The sequence below is a fragment of the Notolabrus celidotus genome, chromosome 9 (assembly GCF_009762535.1).
Source record: "Notolabrus celidotus isolate fNotCel1 chromosome 9, fNotCel1.pri, whole genome shotgun sequence".
Classification (NCBI taxonomy): domain Eukaryota; kingdom Metazoa; phylum Chordata; class Actinopteri; order Labriformes; family Labridae; genus Notolabrus; species Notolabrus celidotus.
In genome coordinates this window covers 35,186,638-35,210,551 of record NC_048280.1, presented here as the reverse complement: position 1 = coordinate 35,210,551, position 23,914 = coordinate 35,186,638, and the positions used below count along the sequence as shown (strand labels likewise).

General features: G+C 40.6%; 1 protein-coding gene across 4 annotated transcripts in view; it reads right to left on the bottom strand.

The window, feature by feature from the left end:
* Positions 1-791: 791 nt before the first annotated feature.
* zgc:162952 (PKc_LIMK_like_unk domain-containing protein) overlaps positions 792-23,914 on the bottom strand; it is a 46,107-nt gene continuing 22,984 nt past the window's right edge. For 2 of the 4 annotated variants that reach the window (XM_034692178.1, XM_034692180.1), the window contains 8 exons: positions 23,348-23,538; positions 22,704-22,825; positions 19,712-19,760; positions 19,187-19,336; positions 9,057-9,230; positions 4,765-4,848; positions 4,462-4,548; positions 818-2,667 (listed from right to left, as the gene is read on the bottom strand). In XM_034692178.1, the coding sequence (XP_034548069.1) occupies positions 2,563-2,667; positions 4,462-4,548; positions 4,765-4,848; positions 9,057-9,230; positions 19,187-19,336; positions 19,712-19,760; positions 22,704-22,825; positions 23,348-23,538 (962 nt within the window). In that variant the 3' untranslated portion in view covers positions 818-2,562. Of the gene's footprint in view, positions 2,668-4,461; positions 4,549-4,764; positions 4,849-9,056; positions 9,231-19,186; positions 19,337-19,711; positions 19,761-22,703; positions 22,826-23,347; positions 23,542-23,914 lie in introns of all 4 variants that reach the window. The other 2 variants (XM_034692179.1, XM_034692177.1) reach the window with 2 other exon arrangements.

The following is a 23,914-nucleotide window of genomic DNA, read 5'->3' as shown; positions in this document are numbered from 1 at the left end:
TAACACAGAGTGTTTTATTCTGAAAATGAACCGGATGTTTTCATTTTGTTTTGGTGAAACCTGACTTCCTGTCCCGCTCCATCTGCTCTGTTGAGATTGATGCGTCGTGCTCCGGCATCCCGGCAAAAATAGAAGTCTTGTGTATCTGATCCGGAGGACTCTGAACTGCCGGATCAGAGACACAGGTGGAACGCAACAGAGCAATCAGATCTGATGCTGTGAAGGATTTGCCAAAGCATCCTCTACATACTGCTCTCTGTGGTTCTCTCAGTGGAACAGCATGCAGAAACATGTGCAGCCTCCTTTATGCCTTCACAATGTTTCCATGAGAGCATGACGACACAGAGTGAAGGCAGGCGGCCTCAGACTCCTGCATGCCGGTGGCTCCAAACTAACCGGGCAGGCCCTGGTTCCTGATTGTGCACAGGCTTCTGGATGAAGATCCAGAGCGCCTGCAGAAGAGGTGAGATCTCTGGCCACATTACAGAGGCATCATGTGATGAGGGTGTAGAGCTGAGTGGCCTCTTTCACACAGGCACTCAGGAGAGACTCTGCAGAGGTTTTCAGGGGCTTCACCAGTCTTTTGTACCACGCTGTAAACATGTTTATTTCTGCTGTAAGGATCGGCTTTTTTTAATTAGTGTGTATGTCGTTTCCGGTACTTCCAGAACCAGCCTCAAGTGGACACTCGATGAACTGCAGTTTATAACGCTTCCGCATTGGACTTAAATTTTTTTGCAGGTTGATACATCCATTAAAGAAAGAAACATTCTGAAACAACGTGTGTCTTTGAGTTCACTTTATATTGAGTCTTTGAGTTCACTTTATATTGAAGCTGTCTGAAAAATCAAAAGACAACAAAGCAGAAACTAGTAAATACTGTTTAACTTAGCAAACGACCCTAACAATACCAAAAAGAGCTCAAATATTTACACACACTCACTTCAAATTAACTTCAGAAAGGTTGAAGAGTGAGACAAAATATAAACAGAAGAAGGAAATAACACAACACTGTAGGCAACATCATCCCCCTGAAAGCAAACCCCTGTGTGAGTGAATTATCCAGAGATGAATTAAGACTTTAAAGGATCCAGTTCACTCAGAAATGCAAAGTCTTGATGATCTGTTGGCTGTTAATGAAAAACGGATGCGTCGGATGAATTCTGTTTTGAAACAACTCAAAGTGACACTGGATATACACCTGCAACCACCGCCTGAGTGGGCCCGTAAAAGTATGCACCCTTATTTGGGTGCCATTTTTCACATTCAAAGCTAGGTGGCGCTCTTCTTGTTGGTTTTAGGATATGGCTGCAAGAGGCTTTTTTGTTCGTCCCGATGCCCTGAATATGCATGTCCCAAATTGTGCACATAGCTCAAAAAACCTCTATGGAGAGGGTCATTTTACCCTATCTTTTAACCCTTTAGGGAGCGCTATGGAGCAGATTTTTGAATTTTTTGGACGAGAGCCCCAAAATATATAAATGGGATGTGAGTCCGATGGGTGTGGCCAATTTGGTGAGATTTTGTGCATTTTACAGCCCCCAAAAATCAAATTCCTGTTTATGGCGAGATGTGTGCGTTTGATGCATCGCCTGAATGTCTGAACACCCACAATTTTTTGATTTCGCAAAATGTTTCTGATAACTTTGAATCGTCAATGTGTTTACTACAGAATGTAAGTGGATTGGAGAAAAGATCTAGGGCAACATTTCTTAAATACCCCTTAAATATCTGTGACAGTACCCTTGCGAATCAGGTGAAAAACTGAAAAAAAAAAAGATGGCCGACTTTCTGTTGGGATTTCACCATGAAATTAGGTATTCTTTTATAGGTCTTGGCCTGATAGGTATGTGAAAAAAATGTCATGCATGTAAGTTGAACCATGTTGAGGGGACCTTGTCAGTGCTCGGGCCCTAATTATGAATATGCAAATGTGCAAAGCATGTTTTCTCTTGGCGTGTTTCCCTGCGTCTGACGTCTTTGAATGTCCTCAGTTCCTGATTCATCATGCATTGGTTGCATGAATCCCTGACCGCCCTGCTTTAAGAAACATTTATCTGTCTCATTTCATAAAAACATGTCCCGTGATCCAGTTCTTGAAGTCCCAGAGGAGAGCAGATCATCCTGGAGTGGAGTCCTGCTGATTCAGATTCAAGGCCTGAAGAGTCAAAAAGGGACAGGCGGCGAGCACAGAGAAGAGGCATAAAATACATCAACAGACTCGAGCATCTGTGTCGTTACAAACAAACCAACAAGTCACAGAGAACCAAGAAAGGGAGGAAATAAAAACCTTTTAGTCAGGTAAGACATTCAGTGAAAAACAGACCTTATACTTGTATCACAGCACAGTGTGAAATCAGGTGTGTTTCCACTGCCCTCCAAACACACCTTGAGTATATCTGCAAAGTTCAGCCAGTGTGTGTGTACGCAGCAGAGGAGAAATAATCAGACGTATTCTGGGTTTTCCTTCTGCTCATGATCAGTCCACCGTTTCTTGTGCAAACAGCACGAAACAACCCTGAAACTCTGCTTCCAGAGCGGTGACGACCCAGGACTGACACCTCAGCACGTGTTCGTGTCAGGTTTTGGCGGCAGCTCCAGACTCTCTGCGACCTCTCCCATCTCGTCGAGCAGCTCTGTGAATGCTGGTCGTCTGAAGGACTCCAGCTTGAAGTGAAGGAGAAGACAGAATAATTTCAAATTCTGCAACTCACCTGTTTTATGAAAATTTCTCCGTGCATTAAAGGTGACATATCACGCTTTTTTCATCAATATATATTGGTCTAAGAGGTCCCCAAAACATGTCTTTAAAGTTTATGCTAAAAAAAAACACTTTGAAATCAGATTTTGGCATGCCTGAAAAACCCTCTTCTTCAGCAGTCATCAGAACACTCTGTTTTCTCTCTGACCACGCCCCCTCAGGAAGTGGATGTGCCTCGGCTCTCCAGCACGTTGATCTAATGTTTACATGTTGGCTGAATATACACGTCTGCTCAGAGATCACGTTACTTCAACCCTCTGAATCTGATCCAGAATCTGATCCTGACGGAGAGGCGCCTGCAGCAGGACCTTTCTGGCGGATTGGTCACAGATTTAGTGTTTCTTGTTGTTTTATTTATCAGTATGTCGACGTGTGTCTTGGTACACAGCTACGAACATGTAGCTATGTGGCTATGCTAACTAGCGCTAGCACTTATCCATGATAAATAAAAATCATCCACTAGATCTTCAAATCTGCAGACGTGGGGAGTAAAACCGACCTCTGCCAGAAAGGCAGCAGGACCTTTTATGAAGGATTGGTCACAGATTTAGTGTTTCTTGTTGTTTTATTTGTCAGTATGTAGACGTGTGTCTTCGTACACAGCTACAGCTAGAGCTACAGCTAGAGCTACAGCTAGAGCTACAGCTAGAGCTACAGCTAGAGCTACAGCTAGAGCTACAGCTAGAGCTACAGCTAGAGCTACAGCTAGAGCTACAGCTAGAGCTACAGCTAGAGCTACAGCTAGAGCTACAGCTAGAGCTACAGCTAGAGCTACAGCTAGAGCTACAGCTAGAGCTACAGCTAGAGCTACAGCTAGAGCTATGAACATGTAGCTCTGTGGCTATGCTAATTAGCGCTAGCACTTATCCATGACAAATAGAAATCATCCACTAGATCTTCAAATCTGCAGACATGGGGAGTAAAACCGACTTCTGCCAGAAAGGCAGCAGGACCTTTTCTGAACCATTGGTCACAGATTCTGTGTTTCTTGTTGTTTTATTTTTCAGTATGTAGATGTGTGTCTTGCTACACAGCTACAGCTACGACATGTAGCTATGTAGCTATGCTAACTAGCGCTAGCACTTATCCATGATAAATAAAAATCATCCACTAGATCTTCAAATCTGCAGACGTGGGGAGTAAAACCGACCTTTGTGTTTATTAAGACAGCCTACAACTAGCATGCCTCCCTCCTAAGCTCCTTGTTAGCACACATTTGTGCAGGTAATGAAAAACGGGGGAGGGATTCAGTATTATTTTATACAGTCTATGGGCTGAAAAAGCTCCGAGCTCTGACTCCGTGACAGACCGGATATTGTTGTGACGTAACAAAAACACGGAAGTCTGAAACGGCTGGTTTCACACACATTTACAGAAAGGTGAAGAAATCAGAACAGGGGCAGAATGGATTTTTTACATTCTCGGGGGGTTTGTAGACATGCCAGGGAAACATATTTCAGGTAAAGAACCATTAAAAAGTCAATTTTGCATGATATGTCACCTTTAAAACACAAACTAAGAAGGAACATCAGAGTTGATCGTCCAGTGCAAGAGATCTGCTAACTGCATTCTCTTTATTTGATTCAGCACAAGTTCATCCAGTAAATTATGTGACAGATGATAACAGATGATTACTCTACCTCTGGTATATTTTTAATGTCTCCTTGAAAACCTTAACCTTTACTTTTTCATCTTCTTACCATACAGCAGCTAGCTGCTAACTCCAGCAGACGCTGAGGACAGCCCGTCACCATCTCCCTGAATGCGTCCACATCAAGCCCGTAGTCCTGAAACACACCAACATCAAACGTGTTTATGGAACACAATAAACAAGAGCTACGAGAGATGCAGGTTGAGACCCCTTGATGATGGTTAATAACTTTCACTACCATGAGCAGCACCAGGGAAAGTGTTGAAGTATTTTAACATGTCATATTTGACACAAACTATAAAGGAGAACGTCACCGTCCACCGAGGAGAGATCGTTTTTGTGTTTGCTCTACCTGAGTCCGGGGAAGAATCTCTGGATCTGCAGGGATCCTGGCCAGGATTTCACAGAGCACGATGCCGAAGGAGAAAACATCCACCTGGAGTGAGAGAGAAGTGATGTCATAGTTACATGGGTACTTTTGAAAGAAACAAGTAATCAAGATATAAGAACATACTTTGCACAGCACGGCATAAGTTCACAACAAACATCAGATTCCTCCTCCTTAGTTCACTGATACAGTAACTACACAACATAGCACAGCTGCCTGACTGAGTCTGTGTTCAGATCAGGCTGAGAAGATACTCTACTTGAGATGACTTTGCTGTCACGGTATGCATGGTGGGGGACAGGTTAGCTCATATGTTTGGTGATTTGTTTTTGGTTTGTCCTATCAGGGGGAATGATGTGTACAGAGACACAGGGAATAATGTACTTCCTGAATAGTTCACCTCTGATCATTGAATGCATTATTCTGGGTGTAAAAAAAACCCACTTTGAGTTCTGAGGCCCCATTTACGAGTTCAAGTTGTCTGCTTTTAATTCTCTTTCAGTTAGGGCTGTAACGATTAGTCTACATAATCGATTACGTCGACTACAAAAATTCATCGATGTGGAAAATGTAGGTTTATTGACAACTATTGAGTTAATAGGAGGCACACCTGTGGATGTATTTTAAAGGCACAACTCAAACACACTGCTTCCTTGTAGGGGTGACCCCAAATAGTCGAATATTGGACGATTCGTTCTAACGAGTCTTAGTCGACTGCTAATCTCATAGTCGAATATTTGCATATGAAATGTGGATCATTCCATTCAAACCATGGGGGTGCTCAATGTCTAATTTTACATTATTTTCCTGTTTCCTGTAAAAATAGTGTCTCATATATCCTATTTTTATATAAATACAGACTTATTTAATGTAATTCTGAGAACAGCTCTTGAAGTGTTAAATCTCCTTAAAGTGGTAATTAAATCTCCCCTGGTAATTAAAGGTGGACTCTCCCATTTAGCGGGACCTGTGGAGCAGACGTACCTCAGCTGGTCTTTAAATCTTTCTACGTTCATGGCAGCTCAAAATGTCGGGAAATAAAACTTCAGTTGAATCTAAAAACTAGTGATGAAGATGAGGAGCAGCTTCATGAAGAGGGCTGTGAGATCAAGGATTACCGGACCACACAAAAACTGTACGGGGCCAAAAGAACGAGGAGGGATACCCAAAGCTGTCTGAAGCCTCAAAAACAATCCACAGCATCCCATCCACCTCCACACCATCAGAGAGGATATTCTCAAAGACAGGATTTACAGTCAACAAAGACAGGAGCGCACTTCTGCCCGTACACATGATGGTTTTCCTCACGTACAGTTTGAAAAGACTCAAGCGGACAAAGATGAAAGACTGTTTTAAAAGGTTCTGTTCAGAGATTTAAAAACCCTTTAGCTGGTTCAGGTTTGATTTTGAACATTAAACAAATGTTTAGTCTTAAGTTGGACAAACTACCCTCTACAGTGCTGCTCTCCTCTGTGTGAACACTGTTTAAATATCTCCTGATTCTTTATTCTATAACGGCGTGTTGTTCCATGTTTAATGGATGGTGGTCTTATTTGAGTTTTCTCTCCTTCATCACCTCGTTGTTTTTGCATGAAATATAGATTTAAAAAATCTAAGTTTTATACTTATAATATTCTGTTGTCCCTTTTACTTTAAGCTATGAGTCTCTTAATTGTAAAGGGTTATGTGTAATATTGTCATGCGGTCACCATCATGCAGACTTTGGGTCAATAAGGAAAAACAAAAAACATTCGACTATTCATCGACTATGGGCAAAATCTGATGAATTACATTCGACTAATCAAATCCTTAGTCGGGCTCACGCCTACTTCCTTGTGAGACATCATGGGAAAAATTAAAAGAATTCAGCCAAGATATCAGGAAGAGAATTGTCCAGCTCAACAACTCTGGTTCATCCTTGGGTACAACTTGCAGACGCCTGAAGGTGCCACGTTCATCTGTGCAAACAATTATACACAAGTATAAACACCATGGGAATTTCCAGGCATCATTTCCACGGCTTCTGTGTCCCAGAGATGAACGTTTATTGGTGTGAAATGTGTGTATCAACCCCAGAACAAAAGCAGAAGACCTTGTGAAGATGCTGGCTGAAGCTGGTAAGAAAGTGTTATTGTCCACACTCAAACAAGTCCTGCACCGACATGGGCTGAAAGGACACTCAGCAAAGAAGAAGCCATTACTCAAAAAGCAACATAAAAAGGCCAGATTACAGTTTGAAATGCACACAGGGACAAAGACCTTCATTTTTGGAGACATGTCCTGTGGTCTGATGAAACGAAAACTGAACTGTTCGGCCATAAATACCATCGTTACATTTGGAGGAAAAAGGGGGAAGCTTGCAAGCCTGAGAACACCATCCCAACTGTGAAGTATGGGGGTGACAGCATCATGTTGTGGGGGTGTTTTGCTACAGGAGGGACTGGTGCACTTCACAAAATAGATGGCATCATGAAGAAAGAACATAATGTGGAAATATTGAAGCAACATCTCAAGACATCAGCCAGGAAGTTAAAGCTTGGGCAAAATTGGTCTTTCAAATGGACAATAACCCTAAGCATACTGCCAGATCAGTAACAAAGTGGCTTAAGGACAACAAAGTCAATGTTTTGGAGTGGCCATCACAAAGCCCTGATCTCAATCCCAGAGAAACTTTGTGGGCAGATCTGAAAAGGCATGTGTGAGCAAGACGGCCTACAAACCTGATTCAGTTACACCAGTTCTGTCAGGAGGAATGGGACAAAACTCCAACAAACTATTGTGAGAGGCTTGTGGAAGGTTACCCAAAACGTTTGACCCAAGTCATCCAGTTTAAAGGCAATGCAACCAAATACTAGGGAAATGTATGTAAACTTTTGACTTTGAAGAAAATAGTACTAAAATCTCTTATAAATTATCTCTCTCATTATTCTGACATTTAGCAAATAGAAATAATTTTGGTAATCTTAACTGACATGAAACAAAAAAAGTTTAGTCTAATTTAATGTCAGACAGTGAGACAAAAAAGATCGTGTTTTTTTATACTGTGTAAGTAAACTTCTGGTTTCAACACTTAAAATTGTAAAATAATACAATAACAACAATACTTGTGCTAAGCAAAGGTGTGTGGATGAGTTTGTGATGAGGAGAATCGTTATTTGCAGCCCTCAGTTAGAATCAATAACATTACATTACATCTCATATTATTCAATTAGTCAAATAACACTTTACTGTTGATCCTTCTTTCACTTTCTACTGTTTTATTAACATTTATATACCACAGTTTAATCTATGATGAAGTGATTTGCATGGTATTTTCTCATTGAATTTTCATTCTTTTTATTTCTTTCATTATCTTTGCTGGAGATCAACTTAAAAGCTGCTCGTACATTTCACTGAGGCATTTGTATAAAACGTTTGTTTTGAATTTGAAACTCACAGCGAACATGTCACTCCAGAGTTTCAAACATTATTTAAGAAATCCTGTTTGAACCTTTTAAACCTCTATCCAGTGGGAAAAGTCTTGTATTTAATCATTTAATCACTAAATTAAAAGTCAAAGGGTTAAAAGTGTTTGAGAAACCAATTAAGAAAGAGAGCACCAGAATGCCAGCACGGTGTCCAGCTTGTGATATGGTGATTCACCGAGAGCCCACCTTCTGTTGACACACAGACCCAGCACTCTGATGCAGGTCTAGACCATACTCTATGTTGTTTTATAAACAAAGACCCAAAATCCAGACAGGATCAGATCCAGTCCTATCTTACAGACAGGACTCAGTCTGATCTCATCTTAATCCACCATGAGCAGAGCACTTTGCAGCATTTAGCAAGTTACAGTGGAAAGGACAAACTTCCTTTAACAGGCAGAAACCTCCAGCAGGACCAGACTCATGATCTCACGAGTGTTAAAGGATACTTACTAATTCTGTCTTGTTTATGTTTTAGAACAAATTGTTGTTTATGTAGTCTTGAACTGGTTAAGATTATATTTACAATGCTTTGGTCAAACGTGAATCAAACAGAAAAACATTGATCTGAGAGAGAGGAGCGTGTTGAATATCATAAAGCCATGGTGAAGTTTGGGGCTTGATTGGCTGATGTCTCTGTGTGTTCAGTTACAGAATGAGTCTCACTAGATTTATATTTGTTTACTTTGTTCACTAAACTATGGATGACCAAAACCTGCCTGATATTTCTACCTAATAATCCAGGTTGGAGCTGACCCTGGTCTCTGAGGTACAGCAGGAGTCTGTTACCTTGCGGTCATACGGCTCTCCTCTGAGCATCTCGGGGGCCATCCAAAAAGCTGAACCCACGAGTGACAGCTTCCTGGCGGGGTCTTTGACTGGCAGCTCCACCACCTCCCTGGCTAGGCCGAAGTCAGTCACCAGGGCCTCCCGACCCCGAGACGTCACCCGGATTAGACAATTCTAGAAAGCAGAAAGAAGGGACATATGAATAAATGTTTTTTTTACATGATTATAAGCATGTTTAGATCAAGGCTGGAGGTGTCATTACAGTCTGTGTCACAGCATCTCTGAAATTCACACAATAATAATAATAATAATAATAATAATAATAATAATAATAATAATAATAATACTAACATTATTAATAATAATAATTATAATAATAACATTAATAAAAACAATAATAATAATAATAATAATAATGATAATAATAATAATAATGATAATACTAATAATAATACATTAAGTAACATTAATAATAATAATAATAATAAATAATATAATAATATACATTAATAATAATACCATAATAATATAATAACATTATATAATAATATAATAATACTATAATATAATATATAATAATACAATAATAACATTTAATAATAATAATAATAATAATAAATAATAATAAGATAATAATAATTTTAACATTAATAATAATATAATAACACAATAATAACATTAATAATAAATGACAACAATAACATGATATAATAATATAATAAATAACAATAATAACATCAATATAAATAATAATAATATAATAATAATAACATTAATAATAACATTAATAATAACATTAATAATAATAATATAATATATAATAATAATATTAATAACATGAAAATATAATAATAATAATATAATAATAATAATAATAATAATAATAATAACAATAATAACATCAATAATAATAATAATAATAATAATAATAATAATAATAACATTAATAATAACATTAATAATAATAATAATAATAATAATAATAATAATAATAATAATAATAATAATAATAATAATAATAATACAAAATAAACCCCAACAAGTTTTTATGTCTTCAGTATTAATCTACAATGTTGAAAATAATTAAAGTAAATAAAAACCCTCGAATGAGAAGGTGTGTCCAAACTTTTGACTGGTAGTGTATATTAATAGTAGGAAGGCAGAGAGTCCCCCAGGGAGCCACATCAAAATTCAGGGCCTCATCAAGGAGTGATATCTAAATTAGTTTTATTTTCTATTTTTATTTAGTTTCATTTGTTAAATTTTGCTCAGAATTCTTCGTTTTTTGTTTATTCTAAATCACTCTTACAACAGGAGCCTTGGATACACGATGAACTCCTATCTTTGATGTTTCATCAGTTTTTAACCATAGACTGTAAACATGGATGTAGTATCCGTGACGTCACCCATCTGTTTCTGAAGAGCTGTCTTGAGACCAATCGGCAGCAGCAGCCATATTGCTTCTGTCGAGCCAGTGTGACGTACAGAGGTGGAGTTTGAGCCTCCTAACCAACAGCTACAGTGTTCCCACAGGCAGCTGTGCCTCTCATTGGAAGACTAGTAATCTCAATATCTTCTAAATTACCGAATTAGAAAAAAATTCACCCCCCTCACAGTGAGAGGACATCGAGAAATGAGCTATCTACACTCGTCTTTTGTACCAGACTGTAAACATGTTTATCAATGCTGTAAAGATAATCTTTTTCCCATTCATGTGTATGTGACTTCTGGTACTTCCAGAGCCAGCCTCAAGCAGATCCTCCATGAACTGCAGCTTTTAGCACTTCCACATTGGACTCATATTTTTAGACTGGAGGTTGCCGCTTGTTTTTAACATCAGTATTTTATTCCAGAATAACACCTTCTTTTTTTAACTTGTGTAAATGAGAATGAATCAGGAATGCTGCAATTGAGTCCGAACAGCATTAAATATGTACCAAAACAAAGTAGAATCACATCACGTGGAATAAAATCACTCATACAGTGAAGATCTAGTCCTCCCCCATCCTCCCTCATCCTCCCTCTCTCTCTGCACACAATTTACTCTGTGGTAATGGAACAAGTTGAACTGCTGAGGATTTCAGCTGACAGGGCAAACGCTCTTGGTTATAACTGAACTCAAATCTGTTCCCATCGTTCATTTACTCTGTTCTTTTTTCATAGTTTGAATACAGCATGACGGAGAACGGAAAAAGTGCTGCATATGTACCCCCCCTCCTCCTCCCCCCCCCTGTTTTGCGGGTAGTGGGATACGAATTAGAAGAGAGCTCATGGACCTTGGAATGAACATGTGGTCATTGCATGCATTTAGTGCAACAGCAATGGAAAAATCCTCCACAGCTGGTTTCTCTGGTCCACATAGACTTTGATTCGCTGGCTGCCTGAAAAGATTAATCCTTTCTGTTTATAACTCAGCTGCAGTGCTCTCTTTGGCCAGCAGGGGGCAGTGTTTGGTTGATGTCAGAGATCCCGTTCCTGTTGTCCACATGTTCTGATCTTTAATGCTCTGTCTTTAATAAGTATTACTGCCCTGCAGGTGAGCGTCCATCTCTCAGACACACAGGCTCCTTTTATCAGTAGACTTAACAGGCTCTGTCATCAGCACCTCTCCTGTACACTTAATAATTCAGCAGACGCCCCCATGTGAAGCGCTTCAGTACACAACAAAGACTCTGTGAGGCAGCCGGTGTGGTTTCTGACTCTAAACTGATTTGTAATAACTGAGTTATCATCTACCAGTCAGGGTCCGGGAGGCAGACACCCTCTCTACTTTTAAGAGTAGGCTTCAAATTTTCCTTTTTGATAAAGCTTATAGTTAGAGCTGGATCAGGCTTGGACCAGCTCTTAGTTATGCTGCTATAGGCTTAGACTGACACACTGGGATCCTATCTCACCCCCTTACCCCAACCCTCTCATCACTTACTTTAACTCTCTCAAAAAAGTAGACCACATCACTCCAGTTGCTAGATCTCTACACTGTCAGAGAATATACTTTAAAATCCTGCTGATGGTTTATTAAGCACAAAATGGTTTAGGCCCAAATACATTGCTGATCTGCTGCTACTGTATGAACCACCTGGACCTCTGAGGTCATCAGGCACTGGTCTGCTTTCAGTCCCTAGAGTCAGAACGAAACATGGTGAAGCAGCGTTTAGTCATTATGCACCACATATCTGGAACACACTCCCTGAAAGCTGCAGGTCTGCTCCAACTCTCACCTCTTTTAAATCAAAGACTAAGATCTTTTTATTTTACACTGCCTTCCTATCTTAGCTCATTTTAACTCACTTTAAATTTGAATGTAATTTTTTATATATTCAAATTTTCCAAAATTTGTCATTTTAATTGTGCAAATGTATGCTTGTTTGAATTTTCCAGTGCTTTTAATGTTTTAATGTAAAGCACATTGAGTTCCCCTTGTGTTTTAAATGCACTATACAAATAAACTTGCCTTGCCTTGCCTCCCTGTCCCATTAAAGTTACTAACCATAGACCTTTCTGAAGTCCCTGAGCTCCCTTGTCTCGTAGGTTCCCTGAGTTTAATGTTTATTTGTGTTTTATACATGTATTCTTGTACAGGCGGTGACAACAAATCTCCTTATTAAGGACAAATAAAGATCTATCTATCTATCTATCTATCTATCTATCTATCTATCTATCTATCTATCTATCTATCTATCTATCTATCTATCTATCTATCTATCTATCTATCTATCTATCTATCTATCTGCTGTAGACGTCCTGCTGTGGACGTTCCAGACTCCAGCTGATACGGACATGCTGGACTCCAGCGGCAACAGCTTCTACTACTCGTCTCATCACTATCACCGCTCCCTCTCTCTCTTATTCTCCTCTATCCCTCTTTCCAGACACAACTCGGTCTCAGCAGATGTGTGTCTAACATGAGTCTGGTTCTGCTCGAGGTTTCTGCCTGTTAAAGGAAGTTTGTCCTCTCCGCTGTAACTAGCTAAATACTGTGAGGTGCAATGCTCATGGTGGATTAAGGTGGACTGAGTCTTATCCTGTCTTGGTGTTGGGTCTCTGTTCATAATTTGACATAGAGTGGTCTAGACCTGCTCTGTTTGTAAAAGAGTCCTGAGATAACGTTTGTTGTGATTTGCCGCTTTATAAATAAGGATTGATTGAGTGATTGATTGAAATAAAGCAACCCTCTTGAGTGTATTTTACAGGTGAAGGGGTGCTGAGGGGTAGACTGTGATGGATCTTTAGTTGCATGAAAACAGTAGGTGGCTACAAGTGTGTGTGCATGAGGCTTTATGAGTGTAATCTATATGTGTGGGATGCATTGCATGTGTGTAAATCTGTTAGTGTGTGAGTAAGAAATATGTCTGAGAGAAAACGCAGATATGAGTCTTTATGTAAATGTGTTCAGCTGCCAACTCTGTGACGTATCAGCATCTGGCTGCTATTGCACAGAAGCCTTTTTCATCAAATATAGCCTGTCATTACGAGGCTCTCCTGGGAAAGACTTCAGTCCCAGACCTCTAAATTTAGCTCTCGCCTTCTCTGCCAAAGAAAGCAACAGTTCGGGAACAAAAATGGAGCACATTGGTGAACACAAAGAGTGGGGGGAGAAGGAGCTTGTAAGCACTAATTAAAAGGGGCCTCAACTTTTCCAGGAACTTAAACTCTGGTACGAGTCAACATGCAAAGTTACTGAGGCGTTTTCACGAAGGCAGCTTTGGTTCAGAAGGCCGTTTGCCTTTTGGACGTCCTCAAATGTTGGCATCAGAGACTTCAGACACTGTAGTCGGTTTGCTGCAACATAACTTCTGTTGAACATTTTGCCAAAACATTTATAATGTAAACGAAAAGTCGTTCCACAATCCCTCTTTACCCCTGTATGTCTGTACTTCTGCTCCTACAACTCAACCACTACAGAGTGAGTGAGCTTCAGGACTCGTTACTCAAGCTGCCACACAAACCACAGAATGTTACACGAAAGGAAACTCATTACAGGATCCAGTCTCTTCATTAGGCTAGACAGCTTTCAGCCAAGCGGCAGCCTTGGGTCTCAAAGGATGAAGCTCATGTGGAAGTGTTATAAACTGCAATACATTGAGAATCCTCTTGAGGCTGGCTGCAGAAATGCCAGAAACCACATAGACATGAATGGGAAAAAGACGATCTTTGCAGCATTAATAAACATGTTTACAGCCTGGTACAAAAGACATCTTAGTTAATCTCTCTATCAGCACACACTGTATGGGGGGGGACTTTTTTCTAACGAGACGGTTCAGAAGATATTAAGATTCCAAGTTTTTGCCCAAATAAGGACATGACTGACGTGACTCCACATAGCTGTTGGCTCACACTACGTCACACTCTACCTGGTTGAGTTCAGCATTTCCAATATGGCTGCCGCCGCCGATTGGCTTCAAAACAGCTCTCAGGAACAGATGGGTGACGTCACGGATACTACATCCATATTTTATACAGCCTATGCTTTCAGCATGCCTCATTAAGATCAGAGCCCATAAATATGACACCTATGGCCACCCTCAGTCTGCTGTACCAGGACTCAGGTCATCCTACTTCACTGAGGTTCAGACCTTTGCTCAGTGGTGCGATGATAACCACATTTTAATCAATGTGAAGAAGACACAGGAGATGGTGTTTGACCCTTGCTCTATGGCTGATCACACTCCAGTCCATATCCACGAAATGAAGGTCTGTCAGGTCGGCTCCTACAAGTATTTAGGTGTCCACCTGGTATCAAGTTCAGCTGGGAGACCCACATTGATAACCTGTGTTCCTGCATACAGCAAAGATTGTATTTCTTACGTGGGCTCAGGGTGTTTTGGTGTTAATTGTATCGTATCGTGTCATATCGTGTCGTATCGTGTCGTATTGTGTCGTATCGTATTGTATTGTGCCATGTTGTATTGTATCGTGTCGTATCGTATCATATCGTGGTGTATCGTATTGCATCGTTTCGTATTGTATTGTATCGTATCGTATCGTATCGTCTTGTATCGTATTGTATCGTTTCGTATTGTATCGTATTGTATTGTATCGTGTTGTATCATATTGTATTGTGTCGTTTTGTATCGTATCATATCGTATTGTATCGTACTGTATCGTGTTGTGTCGTGTCGTATCATCTTGTATCGTGTTGTATCATATTGTATCGTATTGTATCGTATCGTATTGTATGGTGTTGTGTCATGTCGTATCATATTGTATCGTATTGTATCGTATTGTATTGTATCGTATTGTATCGTGTTGTGTCATGTCGTATCATATTGTATCGTATTGTATCGTATTGTATTGTATCGTACTGTATCGTGTTGTGTCGTGTCGTATCATCTTGTATCGTGTTGTATCATATTGTATCATATTGTATCGTATTGTATCGTATCGTATTGTATGGTGTTGTGTCGTGTCGTATCGTATTGTATCGTATTGTATCGTATTGTATTGTATCATATTGTATCGTATCCTATTGTATCGTATCCTGTCGTGTCGTATCGTATCATATCGTGTTGTCGTATTGTATCGTATCGTGTCGTATTGTATCATATCGTGTTGTGTCATATTTTATCGTACCGTGTCGTATCGTATTGTATCGTATAGTATCGTGTTGTATCATGTTGTATCGTGTTGTATCGTTTTGTATTGTATCCTGTTGTATCGTATCTTGTCGTGTTGTATCGTATTGTATTGTATCGTATCGTATCGTGTCGTGTCGTATCGTCTCGTATCGTGTCGTATCATATTGTGTCATATCTTGTCGTATTGTATCGTATTGTATTGTATCGTATCGTATCGTGTCGTGTCGTATCGTCTCGTATCGTGTTGTATCATATCGTATCGTGTTGTATCATGTTGTATTGTATTGTATCGTGTCGTACCGTATTGTTGTATCGTGTCGCATTGTGTCGTATCGTATCATATCTTATTGTATTGTGGATTATCGTGTTGTATCGTTTCGTATCGTGTTTTATCGTATCATATCGTATCGTGTCGTATCGTATCGTGTCGTATCGTGTCATTTCATGTCGTATAGTATCGTATAGTATCGTATTGTATCGTATCGTATCGTATTGTATCGTATTGTGTTGTATTGTATTGTGTTGTATTGTATTGTGTTGTATTGTATTGTGTTGTATTGTATTGTGTTGTATTGTATGGTGTTGTATTGTATTGTGTTGTATTGTATTGTGTTGTATTGTATGGTGTTGTATTGTATTGTGTTGTATTGTGTGGTGTTGTGTCGTATCGTATTGTATCGTATTGTGTTGTATTGTATGGTGTTGTGTCGTATCGTATCGTATCGTATTGTATCGTATCGAACTGTGTCGTATCGTATTGTGTTGTATCGTGTCATGTTTTATAGTATAGTATCGTGTCGTATCGTATTGTGTTGTATCGTGTCGCATTGTGTCTTATTGTATCGTATCGTATTGTGGATTATCGTGTCGTATTGTATCATGTCGTGTCGTATCGTATCATGTTTTATCGTATCGCATCGTATCATGTCGTGTCGTATCGTATCATGTTTTATCGTATCGCGTCGTATCGTATCATGTTTTATCGTATCGTATCGTATCATATCGTGTCGTGTCGTATAGCTTTAAGATAATCCCACAGACTGGTTACTGAAGGCGATTCTGCACGGAGTACACAACATGAAGTTGGGGACACTCTTTATTTGGGGCAGCTTTTATTTAGCTCTTTTTAACTTGGTGTTTGTGGGAGTCTCTGACGTGATTGACTTTCCTTATCTTCATCACAATAGACATCCTGAAGGAATTAACAGAACTAATAACTGCTTGAGTCAAACATTATTGATCAGTGTAACTAAAACAAGTCTCCCCAATCAGTAAAACCTGTTCCCTTATCAGCACATTCTTTCAACATAAAGACAGACCGGCTTATAGCCTCTGTAGCCTGAGCGTGACATAAATCCACTGTTAGCCTCTGTGGGAATAAAGTGAATTGGGTAAGAGCCAAATGAGTCGCCTCAGGGTGACGTGCATGGTGAGAGGGTTTACTGCAGGAGAGGGGGCCCTTTTCACACGGCAATCCAGGGTGCATGTGAGTTTCAACAAGTGATGTGTGGAGCAACTGCACCTCATTAGCAACAACCTATCAACATGACAATGGAGCAGTTGCCATGTTGACTTGTTCCTTTGCATTACTGACTGATTTTTCTGTGAAGCCTGGCAACCAGTCAGCGCCCACACAGGGTTAAACACACACACGCTCACACACACACACACACACACCTCCAACCCTCGCGCTCTGTGCTCACATAAGAAGGACTATTTGATGACGTGTGTGACTGTTACCATGAATAAAATAGAAAGCAGGAATTACCTTTAAATCTACCATAGCTAATGATGGAGCAGAATGTTTACAAGGCTTAGATCCCTCCAGTTTGGAAGCTATTTATCAATCAATCTTTATTAATAGAAAAAGTTCTAGACTGTACTCCATGCTCTATTATCAACAAAGACCCAACATCAAGACCGGATCAGATCCAGTCCCATCTTACAGACAGGACTCAGTCTGATCTCATCTTAATCCACCATGAGCAGAGCACTTTGCAGCATTTAGCAAGTGACAGTGGCAAGGACAAACTTCCTTTAACAGGCAGAAACCTCCAGCAGGACCAGACTCATGTTAGACACACATCTGCTGAGACCTACCGTGTTGGAGAGAGGGATAGAGGGAGGTGAAGAGAGAGAGAGAGAGAGAGAGATGACAGTGGTGAGACGGATGGTAGTAGTTGTAGCAGCTGGAGTCTGCTTAAAGAAAAGAAGGAATGAAAGAAAGAGAGCAGGAAAGAATGAATGAAAGGAAAAGGGAATAAAAAACAGAAAGAAAAAAGAACAAAAAAGAAAGGAGAAAAAAGAAAGAAAGAAGGAAAGAAAGGAATGAAAGAAAGAAAAGAAAGAAAAACAAAGTAATAAAAGAGACAGAAGGAAGGAAGGAAGGACAGAAGGAATGAAAGCAATAAAGAAGGACAGCAGGAAAGAGAAAGAAAGAAAGAAAGGAAAAAACAAAGGAATGAAAGAAAGACAAGGAAGGAAGGAAGGAAAGAAGGAATGAAAGGAAAAGCGAATAAAGAAAAAGAACAGAAAAGAAAGGAGAAAAGAAAGAAAAAAACAAAGGAATGAAGAAAGTAAAGAAAAGGAAAAAAAGGAATGAAAGAAAGACAGAAGGAAGGAAGGAAAGACGGAATGAAAGAAATAAAGAAGGACAGCAGGAAAGAATGAATGAAAGGAAAAGGGAATAAAAAACAGAAAGACAAAAGAACAAAAAAGAAAGGAGAAAAAAGAAAGAAAGAAGGAAAGAAAGGAATGAAAGAAAGAAAAGAAAGAAAAAACAAAGTAATAAAAGAGACAGAAGGAACCAAGGAAGAAAGAAGGAATGAAAGCAAAAGAGGACAGCAGGAAAGACGAATAGAGAGAAAGGAAAAACAAAGGAATGAAAGAAGACAGAAGGAAGGAAGGAAAGAGGAATGAAAAAGCGATAAGAAAAAGAACAGAAAAGAAAGGAGAAAAGTAAATAAAAAACACATAATTAAAGAAATTAAAGAGAAAGGCAAAAAAGGAAGTAAGAAAGACAGAAGTAAGTAAGAAATAAGTAATTAAAGAATAAAGAAGAACGCAGAAATAAAGAAAGAAAAGAAGTAAAGAAAGAAAGAAAGAAATAAAGAAAGAAAGAATAAAGGAAGGAAGAAAGGAAGAAAGGAAAGAAAGAAAGAAAAACAGACCCAAAGGAATCTAACACCGCAGAGATCCAGAGGAACCTACGAGACAAGGGAGCTCAGGGACTCCAGAAAGGTTCTATGTGTTAGTAACTTTAATGGGACAGGAAGAGTTAAAGTAAGAGACAGGCAGAGAGAGGAGTGAGGAGGGTAAGACGGGATCCCAGTGTGTTCAGTCTAAGCCTATAGCAGCATAACTAAGACCTGGTCCAAGCCTGATCCAGCTCTAACTATAAGCTTTATCAAAAAGGAAAGTTTGAAGCCTACTCTTAAAAGTAGAGAGGGTGTCTGCCTCCCGGACCCTGACTGGTAGATGATTCCAAAGGAGAGGGGCCTGATAACTGAAGGCTCTACCTCCCATACTACTTTTAGAGATAGCTTGGAGTCTTACCTTTGAGTTCAGGTCTCTGTGGTAAATGTTCTTGTAGTGCAGGTAGATCATCCCTCTGCTTATATCACAGGCCAGGTCTACTTTCTCTCTCCAGCACAGGGGAACGTCTTTCCTGAGCAGAAGCTCCTCCAGACAGCCTCCGTTCACGTACTGAAACAACAAAGACCAGAATGTTCAGTTTTTAAACTAAAACCTTCAAAACCGTGAAGCATCCAGTGTTTCAAATGCAGCACCACGTGTGTAATAAACACACATATGAAGATAATAAACATGTTACACACTGAGGAAAATGACCAGTTACACCATTAACACTTCTCTTTACTCGCTCGGCATTTCATTATCACTATCAGCACATATCAGTGTTATCTGTTGTGGGTTTTTTTTCACACTAGAGACACAGCCAACCTGTGAACACACACGCACGCACACGCACACGCACACGCACACGCACACACACACATACACATACACAGCACTGATGACTCATGACACGCTGAAAGCAAAAAAAAGAAGCATGGTGCTCACCTCTAAGATTGGATAGAGTTTGTCTTCTCTGACACAGATTCCCAGATACCTAGAACAAAAAGAGAGACATTTATATCATTGCTCTCCTTCCTTCATGTCATTGTTAGTTAAGTGTCCCAATGGGTAAAAACGGAGGACCAATGTCGAAAAATCAAGATTTAATGACAGAAGGTACAAACAAAGCTCAAAATGTGCAAGAACACAGAGATCCAGAGATACAGAACAAAACAGGAAACACAACAGACTGGACTAAGAAACAAGAAAGAAATACCACAGGCTGTATATATAATGGACCTAGGGCCTGATCTACTAAGATCCCAAATAATGAGCGCTAATTTGCGTGTGCAAATAATAATTTTGCACGTGTTATTTCTGGGCGTGTTGCGGGTGATCTACTAAGACTGCGTGCGCAAATGATAACAAGTGCAAAAGTGGTGTGGACCGCCCTATTTTAATGAGGATTTTGCGTGTGCTATTGGCTGTCACCATGTAGAGTTTGAGAGAGCAGAGTGGCCTTAAGTGATAAATGAAGTTTGAAGACATGGAGTTGGAGGTTTTAGTGGAGGAGGGAAATAAACACATCAGTGAACTCCAGCAGAGACATCTCAGTGTTAGAAACGCGATTTGAGAGGCTATCTGTGAAAAGGTGAATGATGTGAGAAAAAACAGAAGATCTGCCGATGAAATAAACGCATCTACTCTACTCCAAAACTCAATCAGTGTTTTGATGGAGTTTAGAGAGCGATTTGATGAGGCTTAGTCTGCCACTCTTGCTCTAGAAAAGTTAGGCGTCACTTGGATGAAGACAGTCGCCTCATTGTCCCAGGGAGCAACTTTCGGGTGAACGTTTTCAATGCCTGATATCATCATCCAGCAACTGTCCCAAAGATTCACCAGCTTAAATGGAACTGAGAACATGTTTGAGTCAATTCACCCCAACACACTGCTGCAAGCACGAGATGAGGAGTTACACCAAGCTGCCTGGTGCAGCTCAGTGAGCGCTCATTCTCCAAGTTAAAACTAACTAAAAACCCCTTGATGAGCACGATGGGACAGGAGAGACTGAGTGGACATGTCATGTTATCTATTGAGAATGACAGATCAAAGAAAATGGACATACAGTGCATCGTGGACAAGTCCGCGGAGCTTAAGGCTCATCCAAACAGTGGTGAGTAGGCCGAGTACTTCATATTGATTTTTTGTTTGTATGTGAATGTTGCGGCAACACTGTCCAGAGTATGGGGGTGTGGCTGTCGAGCTACAGGTGGGCGGACCTTCCTGGTCACGTGACCAATTTATCAATGAGACGGTGTCGCTGTGGTCTTGATTAGCTCAGGCAGACACCTGCTAGAGAGGCGAGAAGAAAGAGACGCCGTTGTCAGAAGCCGTGGAAAGACATTCTTGCGAAGTTTTCCCTTTTTCCCGTTGAGTTTTGTCGTGTGTTATATATGTCAACTTAAATATGAACTGTCACCCGAAACGCTGAGGGGTAACGAGAAGGAAGCAGTGTGAACTGGTCCCGGAGCCATGAATGGTGTCCTGGAAAGAAGTCGGCACAGGTAAGGTCCGCCTTTTCCCTTTGCCTTTTGCTCGACAGCCACCTGATTCCTTCTTTAGTATGGCACGGGCAACCAACGCTTGGATGCCCTAGACCGAGCTCGTGCCAGGGTTGTGTTGCCGTGACAGTGAACATGTGGGCCGCTGTGCCAATTTGACTAAACTTTATATCTGTTGATACAGTGACCTACTGTGCTCTCATTATATGAAAAAGTTAAAGTGGGTGTCAGAATGATGCGGTCGCTATCCGTGGTGCTGAACTGCTTTGAATTTGTGTTGTTTTATTATTATTATTTTGTTCTCTTGGTTTGATTGACTAAAACATGTAGTAATGCTTGTAAGCCCCGCTGTTGTGGGCATGTTGTAAAGCGATGTTATGATGAGCTTTACAGTGACCGCAGCCATGTGTGCGTAACGCTGTGCCAGTTTGCACCTGCCTTTCAAACGTGCTAAATATAGACGCAAATACAGCGCGTGCTATCTGCTTCAGGTTTCATAAATCACATTGCGTGTGCTAAATGATTACATTTGCATCTCCTCCTCCCAGTATTTTGTGCGTTCTGATGATCTACATGTATTCTGCATATTCATGAAGGCAAACACGCTAAATGGATAGCGAGTGCTATTTTGCTCATTTGACAGACATTGCGTCTGTCAAATGAGCAAAATAGCACTCGGTGCTCCCGGTTAGTACGTCAGCTTTGCGCGCGCTATCAAGTTTGCACGTGTTTTTATACACGCAAACCTTTAGTAGATCGGGCCCCAAGTATCCGTGACGTCCCCCATCTGTTTCTGAAACCCTGTTTTGGAGCCGATTGTTGGCGGGTGACATATAGGAAATGCTGAACACAACCAAACTTAAGGCTGATTTATACTTCTGTGTTTAATCGACGGTGTAACCTACGTCTGAGGTCCTCATAGCTCCCGCACCTACGCAGAAGGTTAATGTAACTTTAATTTGTTTAGTTACTTTAATAAGGCATGGTCATTACCACAAGTTAGCCGCCTTGAGCATTGGCTAGCTACCATGCAGGTGTGAAAACAGTGCAGTAACATGCAGTAACAAAGGAACATTTTCTGAACAAACAATATTAAGTCGGCACAACTTTCACTTCTTAGTATGTAGAACTCAAAACTGTAAGTTACACTACATATGAATGATAAGTTATCTCAACAAAACTAATCAGTTGGCTCAAATGTAAGATTTCTAGTTAGCCTCAAAACTCAAAAATCTAGTGCAGACAGTTGCCTTGAAACTTTGAGTTTTCAAAGCTTTTTCCTTTTAGCAGTGTAGGTACGAAAGAATACATCTTTTTCAAAGGTGCTCTATAACATGCTCTGTTACTATTTAGAGCAGCAATAGTAACTGTCAAAAGAGGGAGTAAGAGTGTGAAGTGAGGGGAAGGAGACTGGATATGAGGACATAAAGTGATACCTGACGATGTTTGGGTGGGAGAGTTTCTGCAGGAGGCTGATCTCTCGTACGATGCTGTCTTGGTCCACGTCGTTCTTGTAGATCTTCACCACCATCACCTTGCGACTGGTGCTGTGCATCACCTGAAGGACAGACAGGTGTCCGTAAGAAGACAGGCAGCTTTCATATCATATGTGCACGTTCGACATTTCCACCCTGATAGAGTAGAAAATAATTCTAACATTGTGTCTTTTCTTTATGTGCTTGATTTGAACATCTGTCCAAAGTCAGGAAACAAATCTCACTTGGGTTGGAAAATCAAACCCTGACTTCCTCAATCACTCTTCCACCTTGTTGCCTCTTTCTGGCTCATTCCATCAGGGACAAAGCCTGGATGCATGAAAACCAGCTCCTCCTGTAGCTCCCTCCAGCACTGCTGTCACATTAGGAGTTATATAACATCTCAGCTGGGGATGAGTAACATGCCCCCATGGTCTAAAATGCTGGTGAGCCAATCATGGAATTGCAAGAATGTCCCAATTAGTAGCTGAAACAAAGCGAGCTCTGATGGCAGCTCACACGTAGGCTGGTAACGAGGCAGAGCATGAGGAGGGAGGGAGGGAGGGAGGGAGGGAGGGAGGGAGGGAGGGAGGGGAGAGGATTACCTTATAGACTTTAGAGAAGAAGCCACTCCCGATGAGCTCAGCTGTAAAGTTCTCCCAGAACTCCAGTTTTCGGACGGCAGTGCGGAGCTTCTGCCAGCGGTCCACATGGTAGTATTTGTCTGAGGATTCACCAAACAGGGTGGGACTGCTGGGCTCTGAGGACACGTCCACGTCACACATCCTGGAGATGTCTGCTGGGGAAGAAGACACGTTTATTTTATCTCTGTGGAAAATTAAATAAAAGCTGCGTGATACAAGTAACAAGAAGCACAAGATCCAGCAGAAATCCTGGTCCACTCATTCGTTACATCCCATACAGAATACTGTAACGCACTCCCCACATCACTCCTGTTCTCATGCAACTTCACTGGCTTCCTGTACAATACCACATCCACTACAAAAACCTTCTCCTCACCTATAAAGCTCTCCACAACCTGGCCCCCATTTCTCTCCGCGACCTCCTTCACAAATACACTCCCTCCCGCTCCCTCCGCTCAACCTCTGCTGGACTGCTAACCATCCCAACGTCTCACCTCAGTACCATGGGTGCCCGAGCCTTCAGGTGCT